Source organism: Suncus etruscus, chromosome 15 (assembly GCF_024139225.1).
Source record: "Suncus etruscus isolate mSunEtr1 chromosome 15, mSunEtr1.pri.cur, whole genome shotgun sequence".
In the NCBI taxonomy this organism is placed as follows: domain Eukaryota; kingdom Metazoa; phylum Chordata; class Mammalia; order Eulipotyphla; family Soricidae; genus Suncus; species Suncus etruscus.
This window is the reverse complement of record NC_064862.1, coordinates 84,923,407-84,937,527: the sequence shown is the minus strand read 5'-3', so window position 1 is coordinate 84,937,527 and position 14,121 is coordinate 84,923,407. Positions and strand designations below refer to the sequence as shown.

The 14,121-nt window shown below is 44.8% G+C and overlaps 2 protein-coding genes across 2 annotated transcripts in view; one reads left to right on the top strand and one right to left on the bottom strand.

The window, feature by feature from the left end:
- Positions 1–14,121, top strand: part of LOC126031149 (zinc finger protein 383-like) — a 207,696-nt gene that overhangs the window by 55,680 nt on the left and 137,895 nt on the right. The window lies entirely within an intron of this gene.
- LOC126031152 (gastrula zinc finger protein XlCGF57.1-like) lies at positions 8,261–9,935 on the bottom strand. The gene has a single exon (XM_049789440.1). The coding sequence runs from the start codon at positions 9,797–9,799 to the stop codon at positions 8,261–8,263; it is 1,539 nt and encodes a 512-aa protein (XP_049645397.1). The 5' UTR covers positions 9,800–9,935.

Here is a 14,121-nt window from a genome sequence, read left to right as displayed (position 1 = left end):
AGCAGTGCTCAGGAGTCACTCCTGGTTATTTGCTCAGAAATCTCTGATGGAAGACTCAGGGGATGGTAAGAGATGCCAGGGTCAAACACATGAAAAACAAAACCCAACCTGATGTGGTCTGGCCCCCTTAAATATACTTTTATTCAATATGAACTTTCTTTTTTTGTTGTTTTTTTTTGGCGTCCCTGGGTGGGCATGAGCAATATGAACTTTCATATGCATAAAATGTTGGAGTGAGTGAAGGCCTTTGCATAGTCTAAGCAAGATAAGGTTTTTTTTAATATAATATTTATATTAATCATAGTGGCTTACATATCATTGACGATAATATTTTAGGTAAAGATAAGGTTTTTTTTTTTTTGTTTGTTTGTTTTTTTGTTTTGTTTTTGGGCCACACCCAGTAACGCTCAGGAGTTACTCCTGGCTATGCGCTCAGAAGTTGCTCCTGGCTTGGGGGACCATATGGGACACCGGGGGATCGAACCGCGGTCCGTCCAAGGCTAGCGCTGGCAAGGCAGGCACCTTACCTTTAGCGCCACCGCCCGGCCCCAAAGATAAGGTTTAAGATTCAAATAAATGTCTCCCCACACTCCTGATACGTATAAAGTTTCTCTCCACTGTGAATTTTCGTTTTTTATGTTTTTTGGGTCACACCTGGTGGCACTCAGGAGTTACTCCTGGCTTAGGCTCAGAAATCTCTCCTGGCAGGCTCAGGGGACCATCTGGGATGCCAGGATTCGAACCACCGTCCTTCTGCATGCAAGGCAAATGCCCTACCTCCATGCTATCACTCTGACCCCTCATATGGTAATTTCTGAGTTCAGAGCCAGGAGTAACCCCTGAGAGCCTCAGGATATGACTCAAAAACAAAAACGAAAAAACACCTTGAGCTTACATTTCATCAAATCAAAATCACAGTGTGGGGTCAGCAGGATAGCACAGCAGTAGAGTGTTTTCGTTGCACGCAGCTGAACCAGGATGGATGGTGGTTCTAATCCCGGCATCCCATATGGTCCCCCGTGCCTGCCAGGAGTAACCCCTGAGTGCTGTCGGATGTTACTCTAAAAAGCAAAAAAAAAAAAAAAAAATTGTACTACCATACTTTCTGTCATTCTGATTTCTAGATATTTCTTTGAAGAAAATGAGAATACTAACTCAAAAAAAAATCCATAAATTCCTGTGTTTACCATGGCATTATTTACAAAAGCCGAGATAAAGGACTTCACAGTATCCATCACTGTATTAACAGTTCAAGAATATGCTGTGTTTACTGCAGTGTAATGCCACTCAGCCATATACAAAAAGGGTGTGTTTTGCTACAATTTGGATGGACTTTGAAGATATTATGTCAAATGAAACTACAGAAAAAGACAACACGATATGAATTCACTTTTATGTGTAATCTAAAACAGTGTTTTTTTTTTCTTTTTTTTGGGCCACACCCAGCGGTGCTCAGGGATTACTCCTGGCTGTCTGCTCAGAAATAGCTCCTGGCAGGCATAAAACAGTGCTTTTCAACCTGTTTTGTGCAAAGGCACACTTCTTTTCCTTCCTTCCTTCTTCCTTCTTCTTTCCTTCCTTCTTTCCTTCCTTCCTTCCTTCCTTCCTTCCTTCCTTCCTTCCTTCCTTCCTTCCTTCCTTCCTTCCTTCTTTCCTTCTTTCCTTTCTTTCCTTTCTTTCTTTCTTTCTTTCTTTCTTTCTTTCTTTCTTTCTTTCTTTCTTTCTTTCTTTCTTTCTTTCTTTCTTTCTTTCTTCTCTCTTTCTTTCTTTCTTTCTTTTTCTCTCTTTCTTTCTTTCTTTCTTTCTTTCTTTCTTTCTTTCTTTCTTTCTTTCTTTCTTTCTTTCTTTCTTTCTTCTATCTTTCTGTCTTTCTTTCTCTTCCTTCCTTCCTCTTTTTTTCCCTTCCTTCCTTCCTTTCCTTCCTTCCTTCCTTCCTTCCTTCCTTCCTTCCTTCCTTCCTTCCTTCCTTCCTTCCTCTCTCTTTCTTTCTTTCTTCCTTTCTTCTTTCTTTCTTTCTTTTTCTTTCTTTCTTTCTTTCTTTCTTTCTTTCTTTCTTTCTTTCTTTCTTTCTTTCTTTCTTTCTTTCTTTCTTTCTTTCTTTTTCTTTCTTTCTTTTTCTTTCTCTCTCTTTCTTTCTTTCTCTTCCTTCCTTCCTCTTTTTTTCTTCCTTCTTCCTTCCTTCCTTCCTTCCTTCCTTCCTTCCTTCCTTCCTTCCTTCCTTCCTTCCTTCCTTCCTTCCTCCCTCCCTCCCTCCCTCCCTCCCTCCCTCCCTCTCTCTCTCTCTCTCTCTCTTTCTTTCTTTCTTTCTTTCTTTTTTCTTTTTGGTTTTTGGGTCACACCCAGCAGCACTCAGGGGTTACTCCTGGCTCTACGCTCAGAAATTGCTCCTGGCAGGCTCAAGGGATCATATGGGATGCTGGGATTCAAACCACTGTCCTTCTGCGTGCAAGGCAAACACCCTGCCTTCATGCTATCTCTCCGACCCCGTGCACACTTTTTTCATGAAAAAAATCACGAGGCACATCACCATTAGAAAATGTTAAAAAAATTTAACTCTGCCTATATTGACTATATATAAAGTAATTATCTTGAATAGGAATCAAATAAACACCAAGACATTATTTTATAATTACTTTATTATGAAATAATAAATGATAATGATTTGGTCTATTTGTGAGCTGAAGCCACATGTTACATATGAAATTGGAATTTTTTACATAGTATACCAGACAATATCTCATGGCACTACCCCAACCCTGACCCTGGCAACCACCCTAGCAATAGGAATCTCACCTAGGTACAAAGACTCAGGGAGGCAGGTTGGGAGAAATCCTAGGAAAGCCAACTTGGAACAAAGGACATGTGTTACCTGGGGAAGTCCTTTCTGACCTGAAGACTTTCAAGCTTTCAAACTTTTTTTTTTTTTTTTTTTTTTGTTCTTGGGTCACATCCAGCAGCACTCAGGGGTTACTCCTAGCTCTACGCTCAGAAATTGCTCCTGGCAATCCCATATGGGATGCCAGGATTCGAACCACTGACCTTCTGCATGCAAGGCAAACACCTTACCTCCATGCTATTTCTCCGGCCCCAACCTTTCAAACTTTCACTCTGGTATATGTTTTGGAGAAGTCTGAGCTTTCAGGTTCTTTTTTTTTTTTTTTTTTTTTTGCTTTTGCTTTTTTAAGTGAAACTAGGCAGTGATCAGGGTTTAACCTGACTCTATAATGACTCAGGAATGACTCCAAGCAAACTCAGGGAACCCTGTGAGGTGCCAGACATAAAGTCCAGATCCCCTCTGTCCAAGCTTGACTTTTGTTTTTGTTTTTGTTTTTGGGTCACACCCGCAGCACTCAGGGGTTACTCCTGGCTCTATGCTCAGAAATCGCTCCTGGCAGGCTCAGGGGACCATATGGGATGCCGAGATTCGAACCAGCGACATGCATGAAAGGCAAATGCCTTATCTCCATGCTATCTCTCTGTCCCCAAGTTTGACTTTCTTGCAATTCTCAAGTCCCTGATGTCTCAAGTGCTCCCCAGGAGGCAGAACTGGAGAGAGAGAAAGGGGCAAATTGCCCTCTCCTCTCCTAGCTGCCTCCTCACCCCAATTCACAGGAGCCCTACCTGGGAACCCACCTGCATCGATTAGTCGGTTCTTTTCCTTGTTGTTTCTAAAACTTCCTGCATGAGATTGTTCAAGCCGTGTTCTCCTGTGATCACATGCTTCCACATCATGTTCAAGTTGTTGGCACTGAAGCCACTTGTAAGACAAGCACCCTCAGTCTGCAGGATCCATGACCCAACACGCCTCTTCCTCAGTCTTCCATCCGGCGAGACGATCCTGATTGGTCACTGGAATCAATGCAACAAGATCAAACTGTCCATGTGCCTGGTCCATCCTGTCTCAGGGTCGTGACCCTTGAACCCCCCCCCTGGGGAGCCACCTCTGCTCTTCTGGCGTAGACCCTGGAGCTCTGAGGCACTCAGGGGGGCTGAGGGCCGAAGAGAAAATTGTCTCTCCAGACCCCTGACCTGCTCTCAGGTCCACAGCTGCAATAGCAGCTGCTGGGATCAAATCCAGAAATGAACCGGGGTGGGGGTGAGAAGCTGCAGGTTCTGTGATGTCAGAGCTACCTCCAACCACAACCAGGGATTACTCCTGGCTCAGCACTCAGAAATTATCCCTGGAAGGCTTGGGGGCCATATGGGATGCCAGGGATCTAACCCAGGTTGGTCCCTGGTGGGTTGGGTCCCTGATTGCAAGGCAAATGTCCTACCCAGTTCTACCTATTGTGCTATTGCTCTGGCTCCGCCAGGCAGTCTCTTGTTTTTTTGGGTCACACCTGGCAGTACTCAGGGGTGACTCCTGGCTCAGAAATCGCTCCTGGCAAGCTCGGAGGACCATATGGGATGCCGGGATTCAAACCACCTTATGCATGAAAGGCAAACGCCTTGCTTCTATGCTCTCTCTCCCTTTCTGTCCCCCCCACCCCCCAGGCAGTCTTAAAAGAGCCAGCCAGACTCCAACTCCACACCAGGGCTTTCCTGAATGGAACATGAATTTTTGTTTCTTCCTGACTTGGATCAGTTGATCCAAACTGTACAAGTCTCTAGGATGTGGATTGTTATAATGGGGAGCTGGTCAGGCGACGTGGGGGTAGATCATTTTCCATTTATTTATGTTATGGGGGGGGGGGACACAACTGCCAGAGCTCAGAGGTTCTGCTCAGGAATTAATTCTGGCAATGCTCAGCAGATCCTATGGGATGCAGGGGACCAAACCCTGGTCAGCCATGTGCAAAGCAAATGTCCTATGAGCTGTGCTACTGCTCTGGACATAAGAGTCATTAAGTAAGTATTGCATACACCGGTGGCCTGGAGCAATAGCACAGCTCACCACTAACCTGGTTTGATCACAGGCATCTCATTGGGTTCCCATGGGTTCCCTGAACATTCCAGGAATGGTATTTAAGGGCAGAACCAGAAGTAACTCTTGATCATTGCCAGGTGTAGTCCCCTAAACAAGAATTGCATGTCCAGGGGCACAAGCAATAATAGTTCTGTGAGGATGGCATCTGCCTTAGAACTGGCTTACCCTGGTTTGATATGCAGCATCACATATGTCCAGGAGCATTGCCAAGGAAAAAATTAGCTTGTGATGATGAGCCAGGAATAATCCCTGAGTAGTGCCAGGTGTGGCAAAACAAACCAACCACAAACTCACTGACCACCTGGACAGCCCCACACAGAAAAACCCAAGCACTCAGAAATCACTGGACACTCATTTTCCGATGGGCATGTTTCGCATTCATGCATTTGTTTCCAGTCCCACAGATAAAAGTGTTCAGACTTAATCCTGCCTAAATGCTCTAAGATCATTCCCAGCTGGGCTCAGAGAATCTTCTGAAATACTCAGGCTGGGACTTAGCTCAGCTACTTGCAAGGTAAAATCCTTTCACACTGCATGAATTTTTAGTTTTTTTTTTTTTCTTGTTTGTTCTAATTTTAGTTTAGGTTTTGGCCCACACTTGTGGTACAGAAGTTAATCCTGACTTAGGGATTGGTGGCGAAGGGTAGTCTAAGGGAAAATTGAGCATTGTATAGGCATATCCATTGGTGCTCTCCATCTCCTCTATTTTCTGTGCTCAGGGGTTGTTTCTTGCAGTGCTTGGGGACAGGGATAAAAGTGTGAGATTATGAAAGGAAAATGCCTAAAACCTATGTGTTGCTGAGGTTAGTAGTGTAGCTATAGATAAATTACATTTTTCTTTTTTCTGGTTTCTGGGTCACACCCAGTGACACTCAGGGGTTATTCCTGGTTATGTGTTCAGAAATCACTTCTGGCTTAGGGGAACCATATGTGACACCTGGGATTGAAGCCAGGTCCAAGGAAAACACGTTACTGCTGTGCTATCGCTCCAGCCCCTAAATTACATTTTTTCAAAAACTGAAGCATTAGGCAAGGGGCTACAGTAGGGGAATTTTCCTTGGAAGCACCTGACATAAGAATTCATCACCAGCATCCCATATGGCCCCTGAACATCACCTGGAGCGATGATGCCTTAGCAAAAGGACAGGAAGATCACTTGAGTGAATTAAACTAAAAGAAAGACCAACACAGGATTATCTCATTTATCTGTAGTATAATCTCTGCATGAGGATGTTTAACATAATCAAGGGGGAATGTCTAGTTCACCTTTGATCCCAAAGCATCAGAAGTAGGACAGTTGGGGCCAGAGAGATAGTATGGAGGTAGAGCATTTGCCTTGCATGCAGAACGGTGGTTCAAATCCCAGCATCCCAGATGGTCCCCCGAGCCTGCCAGGAGTGATTTCTGAACATAGAGCCAGGAGGAACCCCTGAGCACTGCCGGGTGTGACCCAAAAACCAAAATAAATAAATAAATAAAATAAATAAAAGACAAACCTGTTCTTGCCCAAATCAGCACTCATGGGGGCCAGAGAAATAGCATGGAGGTAAGGCATTTGCCTCGCATACAGAAGGACAGTGGTTCAAAGTCCAGCATCCCATATGGTCCCCCGAGCCTGCCAGCAGTGATTTCTGAGCATAGAGCCTGGAGTAACCCCTGAGCGCTGCTGGGTGTGACCACCCCGCAAAAAAAAGGACAGAAAAAGGAAAAAACAAACAAATTGGGAAGCCAAGATTGCAGCTGCCGTTATCCAAGTGATGTCAGGGAGGGGGTCTAGCTCTACATCCAAAGCACAGACCCAACACTGAGAACATGATATCTATGCTGCAAACACTGAACTCTGCCAAGTGCCTGTCAAGGTGGTAGGCAGGGAATGGGGTGGGTGGGGTATGAGGGAATTGAAGGTCTTCATTCATTCCTTACATATATAGGCTTCTCTGCTGTAGATTGTGTCATCTAACACAGTTTGAGGAGGAAGTGAAGGCCTTCCCACATTCCATCTACATAACAGGCTTTACTGCAGAATGGCAATCTTAATCTATCTCTATATAAAGCAAAGGCCTTCCCAAAAGCCTTACTTTCATAAGATTTCTTACAAGTATAACTTTTCCTACATTGAGATAATTATGAACTTGAATGTCTTAAAAAAACATGTCTTTGGGGGCTGGAGAGATAGCAGAGCGGTATTTGCCTTGCAAGCAGCCGACCCAGCACCTAAGGTGGTTGGTTCGAATCCCGGCGTCTCAAATGGTCCCCCGTGCGTGCCAGGAGCTATTTCTGAGCAGACAGAGAGGAGTAACCCCTGAGCACCGCCGGGTGTGGCCCAAACCACCCCCCCCAAAAAAAACCCATGTCTTTGGTCAGTACGAAATCTCATATGCATAATTAGCAAATTTAGTGAAGGCCTCCCATCTTCCTATTATATATGATTTCTCTCTAGTATGCACTTTTTCCCTGGAGTGAGCCATATTGATAGTACACAGACCATACTTGTGGCTCTGCACTCAGAAATTACTTCTGGCAGAATCAGAACATAGGGGATGCTGAGGATCAAACCCAGGTTGGCTGCTAAGGCAAATACCTTTGATATAGTTCTACTCCCAAATATGAATTTTCTTATGCAGAGAAGACACTCAGAAGTAAACAAAGCCTTCACACATTCCTTACATGTCAGGATTTTCTCCAGTTTAAAATTTATTTTATTTTTTCAGGTGCTCAAAATCACTCCTGATTGTGCTAACAGTCATACCTATTTTGGTGCCTGCACTACCCTACAGCATGCAAGTGATGGAATCCAGGACAGTGGTGCTCAGACCCAGGAGATATCATTTTCATAGCTATGAAAATGTTTGAACACATGTGAAGGCCTTCCGCACTCCTTATGCACCTCGAGCTTCTCTCCAGAATGTTCTTATGTTTATGAAGGCCTGATAGGAAGGTGTGAGGCTTCCCCCATTCCAGACATGATGTATTCCTGTATGAAAGTCTATGCGCAGTGTATGGTAATAGAACTGAATGAAGACCTTCTCACTCCTGACATGAATAAGGCTTCTCTCCTGTATGAATACTCTTGTGCACAAAAAGGGTTGAAAAGTGAGCAAAGGCATTCCCACATTCCTGATACAGATGACGCTTCTCGCCAGTATGAAGATTCATGTGTTTAGCAAGGAATGAGGAAAGAGCAAAGGCCTTGCCATCCTCCTGACATGAGCCAGGCTTGTCTCCTGTATGAATTTTCATGTGCCTAAAAAGGAATGTGGCTCAAAGGAAGGCTTTCCCATACTCCTGACATAAGGCTTCTCTTCTTTATGAATTTTAAAATGAGCACCACCTTCAGCTCTCTGGACATGAATAACGCTTCTCACCAGTCTGAAAATTCATGTGACTACTAAGGTTGGAGGAATGAGAGAAGGCCTTTCCACACACCTTGCCGTTATGAACTTTCATGTGCACAGAAAGGTTTGAGAATTGAGTGAAGAACTTTCCGCATTCCTGACATGAATAAGGTTTCTCTCTCGTATGCGTAGCCATGTGCCTAATAAGCTTTGAGGAATCAGCAAAAGCCTTCCCACACTCCTGACATGAATAAGGCTTCTCTCCTGTATGAACTTTCATGTGCACAGTAAGTCGTGAGGATTTAATGAAAGCCTTCCCACATTCCGGACATGAATAAGGCTTCACGCCAGTATGAATATTCATGTGACTACTAAGGTTGGAGGAATGAGAGAAGGCCTTTCCACATTCCGGACATGAATAAGGCTTTTCTCCTGTATGGACTTTCATGTGCACAGAAAGGTTTGAGAATTGCGTGAAGAGCTTCCCACACTCCTGACATGAATACGGTTTCTCTCCAGTGTGAACAGTCATGTGCCTAATAAGCTTTGAGGAATGAGCGAAGGCCTTCCCACACTGCTGACATGAATAAGGCTTTTCTCCTGTATGAATTTTAATGTGCACCGAAAGTTGTGAGGATTTAATGAAAGCCTTCCCGCATTGCGGACATGAAAAACGCTTCTCACCAGTATGGATATTCATGTGACTACTAAGGTTGGAGGAATTAGAGAAGGCCTTCCCACACTCCTGACATAAATAAGGCTTCTCTCCAGTATGAACTTTCATGTGCGCGGAAAGGTTTGAGAATTGGGTGAAGAGCTTCCCACACTCCTGACACGAATACGGTTTCTCTCCAGTATGAATAGTCATGTGCCTAATAAGCTTCGAGGAATGAGCGAAGGCCTTTCCACACTGCTGACATGAATAAGGCTTCTCTCCTGTATGAATTTTCTTATGCGCATGAAGGGTTGAGAATCGAGAAAAGGCCTTCCCACACTCCTGACACGTGTAGGGTTTCGCACCATTATGGACATTCATGTGCATCGTAAGCTGTGAAGACTGAGTGAAGGCCTTTCCACACTCTTGGCATGTATAAGGCTTCTCTCCTGTATGAATTTTCTTGTGTACAGTAAGGGACGAAGAGTAAGAGAAGGCCTTGCCACACTCGGGGCATAGATGTTGTTTCTTTCCTGTCTGGACTTTCTTAGGATCACTCGGGTGTGAAGGTTGACTCAGAGTGTGTCCACCTCGCTGACAGTCAGAAGGATCCTGTGTAGTAAGAGTGTCTGAGGACAAATCATGGCGCTGAGCACATGGGAAGGTCCCCTCACACTGCTTATACGCCGGGGGCTCAACTCCACGGAGAATGTCCATGTGTTGACATGAGGGGCTCGGAGCAAACACTATTGTTTGCTTGGCCCAAGGTGACCCCACCGTGGAGGTCTGAGTCCAGGGACTAGGCATGGTGGACTCAGGATCGCTGTGCCCAGTGGACTGGGTCTCCACAGCGAGGATGCTTTCTTCATTCTGGCCCACCATAGAACAGATGAGGCCCGAGTCATTACTCCCATTACGATGCGGGCAGGTCAGTTCCCTCGAGACTGTGTCCCACAGCACAGGATCACTCCCGACCCAGCGAGGCTTTCTGCTTCCCTATGGAACAGCACACGATTAGTCCAATAACTCCTCTCCACCTCGAGTCTCTGTGTTCAAAACCACCCTGCATGTTTGATATCTATCACAGAAAAACAATGCTCCCTATGAATGGAAGTCTCTAGAGACCAGAAGCCATTCAGCCAGGAAATGGGCTTAAGTAGGTAAATAAATAATCTGACCAGAGAGGCAGAAACAATGATTTCTGGACCCTAAATGACCAACTACAGGGCACCCACAAGTAGTACTTCTTAGTGGGGTTCTGTGTTCACTCTGACCCTGCCCCTTGAAAGAAGTTATTTAGGACACTTTTGCAGCAAGATTCCAAAAATCCTTGTTAGAGAAAGCTTAGCCAACAAATCAGCAGACATCTGTTCGGTTTTTCATTTCTTCAGCATGTTTTTGGATTCTAATAATAAATACTGTACTTCGGGGCTGGAGAGTTAGCATAGAGGTAATGCATTTGCCTTGCATGCAGAAGGTCAGTGGTTTGAATCCCGGCATCCCATATGGTCCCCCGAGCCTGCCAGGAGCGACTTCTGAGCATAGAGCCAGGAGTAACCCCCGAGCGTTGCCGTGACCCAAAACCCAAAAAAACAAAACAAAAAACAAAAAAATAAATACTGTACTTCAAGGATAGTCAGGGCTGAGTTCATGAAGCTATGAACCCTGTGCACCTAGGTTTTTTTCTCTTATGTATGTCACATGTTTTATTATTTTGTAAGTGTTTGGATCAAACCCAGCTATTCACAGGGCCTATTCCTGGGTCTACACTCAGGGTTCTGTCCTGATGCTGCTCAAGGATACCAGGGACCCACCACGGGTCCAGCTGTGTGCAAGGCAAGTGCACTTTCTGCTGCTATACTAGCTCCATGATTCCTCTTCTTTTTTTTTTGAGGGGGGGGTCACACCTGGCGGTGCTCAGGGGTCACTCCTGGCTGTCCGCTCAGAAATAGCTCCTGGCAGGCATAGGAGACCATATGGGACACCGGGATTCGAACCAACCACCTTTGGTCCTGGATCGGCTGCTTGCAAGGCAAACGCTGCTGTGCTATCTCTCCGGGCCCTCCTCTTCTTTTCTTTCTCATTATTTTCTTTTGGGGTTATTTCTATCTCTGAATTCAGGGGCTATTCCTGAAAGTGCTGGGGGAACCATTTGGGAAATCAGGTATTGAACCCATGTTCACCATGCACAAGAAAAATATCTACCCACTGTATTGCTACGGTCCAGTTGTATTATTTATTTACTTATTTTTGGTTTTTGGGCCACACCTAGTGATGCTCAGGGGTTACTCCTGGCTATGCGCTCAGCAATTGCTCCTGTCTTGGGGGACCATAAGGGACGCCAGCAGATCAAACTGAGGTCCGTCCTGTGTCAGCAGTGTTCATGGCAAATGCCCTACCGCTGCACCTTTGCTCAGGCCCCCAATTTTTTTTTTTGTTTGTTTTTTTTTTTGTTTTTAGGCCACACCCGGCAGTGCTCACGGGTTACTCCTGGCAGGCACGGGGGACCATATGGGACACTGGGATTCGAACCAACCACCTTTGGTCCTGGATCGGCTGCTTGCAAGGCAAACGCCGCTGTGCTATCTCTCCGGGCCCTGGCCCCCCATTTTTTATTTTAACTAGTAAAAATGAGCTAATTGTATGAATGTCAAGTGTCCTAAGTTATGAAAATGTCTTTATTTTACTAATTCAGTGAACAAACAAGAAAGTGAAATTCTATCCCAAAAGTACCAAATTGAAACACACATAAAATAAAACTCATCCTTATTTGGGGCTTGGTTAGAGCTCAGTGTGGTACTTATGAGCACATGAGTTAAGTCCAGGTGGGCTCCACCTTACAACAGAAAAGAAACGGTCATATCAGCATTTTAAATATTTGAGCAGGGCCCCGGAGAGATAGCACAGGCACTATTTGCGTTTACTCTGCTGTGTGCTCTGATCATACTGGGTGTGGCTGGAGACCCATATACAGTAGTGAAGATGAGTCCCATGTTTTCATCCCCATGTACAACAGGAAGAGACTTTCCTACTGGAATACAGATCTAGCCAAAAAATGAGTGAATTTAAACACTGTACCTAACATTTTATCAAATCAAAGTCATGGTATTTCTTCCCTCCAAAGAACTTTTCCCCACAAATCACAGAATTTCTTTGGTCTGAAAAAGATCTCGGGGCTGGAGAGATAGCATGGAGGTAAGGCGTTTGCCTTTCACGCAGAAGGATGGTGGTTCAAATCCTAGCATCCCATATGGACCCCCCGTACCTGCCAGGGGTGATTTCTGAGCATAGAGCCAGGAGTAACCCCTGAGTGCTGCCGAGTGTGACCCAGAAACCAAAATAAATAAATAAATAAATAAAATCTTTAGGTTAGGGGCTGGAGAGATAGCATGGAGGTAAGGCATTTGCCTTGCATGCAGAAGGTCGGTGGTTTGAATCTCGGCATCCCATATGGTCCCTGAGCCTGCCAGGAGCAATTTCTGAGCATAGAGCAAGGAGTAACTCCTGAGCGCTGCCGGGTGTGACTCAAAAACCAACCCCCCACCAAAAAAAAAAAGATCTTTAGGTTAGAAAACGTATTGAGTTGATTTAAGCAGTCAGGTGTAACTAATAGGTGACTTCTCTCCATACTGGGCTCTGGATCCTGTAAGCTGTGCAGAGAGAGACCACAGATGGGATGACTGGGCTGGAAACCAAGGGCCCATTTTACAAATGATAAATGTTTGTGGCATTGACATATCCCACCATATTAAAAATATTAATTTAGGGGGCCGGAGAGATAGCATGGAGGTAAGGTGTTTGCCTTGCATCCAGAAGGATGGTGGTTCAAATCCTGGCACTCATATGATCCCTAGAGCCTGCCAGGAGCGATTTCTGAGCATGGAGCCAGGAGTAAGGCCTGAGTGGTGCTGGGTGTGACCCAAAAAGCAACAACAACAACAACAGAAAATTAATTAATTAATTTATAATTTGAAAATCTTACCATCTCACTTGAACTTGGCAATCCCATCCCCAAAGTCAATTGCTGAAAGGCGAAATTCTCAATTGGTGGTCTGCATTCTAAAATCAAATCAAATATGCAATGTAAGAATCTGTTGTGAGGCCAGGCACTAGCAGAGGGTGAAGACATTTATATTGCATGCAGTTGACCCTCGTTCAATCCCTGGCATCCCGTAGAGTCCCCTAGCCTGCCAGGAGTAATTTCTGAGCACAGATCCATGTGTAACCCATGAACACAGCCACCTGGGGCTCAAAAGCAAAACAAACACAAAATTAGTTGAATTATGGGCCATGAGACATAGCTCACAGAGTTGGATGTTTTCCTTGCACACTGCTGAGCCTGGTTTGATCCCTGCATCCCATATGGCTCTCCAAGCATGCCAGAGTAATTACTGACTACTGACCCAGGATTAACCTGGACACTAATGGATGAGGCCTGAAAACCAAAAAAACATAAATGAATAAAACCTGGTTGAATAGACAATAAAGGGACTACATGTTGTTTTCAGGAACTAAATCAGCCTACAGAAAAGGAAGAGAGGTTAGGAGTATCGCAATGAAGAGATTGACAAAGTCTACATTAGTGCTGTGCTGGGCTCACTTGTCAACCATTTAAACTACAGACAAAAATATAAACTTGAGGGGCTGGAGAGATAGTACAGCAGTCAGGTGTTTGCCTTAAACACTGAAGGACGGTGGTTCAAATCCCAGCATCCCATATGGTTCCCTGAGCCTGCCAAGAGCGATTTCTGAGCATAGAGCTAGGAGTAACCCCTGAGCGCTGCCAGGTGTGACCTAAAAACCAAAAAATAAATACATAATAAATAAATAAATAAATAAATAAATAAATAAAATAAACTTGAGAGGGCCAGAGAGGAGGCACAGCAGGGGACATATTTCCTTGCATGTGGCTGACCAGAGTTCATTCCTGGCATCCCACATACTCTCAAAGCACTGCCAAGAGTAATTTCTGAACACAGAAGCAAGAAAATCCCTGAAAATCACTGGGTTGCTCCCAAAGGAAAACAAATACAAAAATTTCTTAGTATTCTCAAGACTATAAAGGGCCAGGTCAATACCACATTGCTAGGGCATTTGCCTTGAAAATGGCTGACCCCAGACTGAACTGGGTTCAATCCCCAGCACTCCATATACTCTTCTGAGCCAGGAGTAACCCCTGAGTACTGCCAGATGTGGTCCCCCCC

What these genes read in the sequence shown, in the direction of transcription:
- LOC126031152 (XM_049789440.1), bottom strand. Translation starts at nt 9,799, where the DNA reads ATGGTGGGCCAGAATGAAGAAAGCATCCTCGCTGTGGAGACCCAGTCC.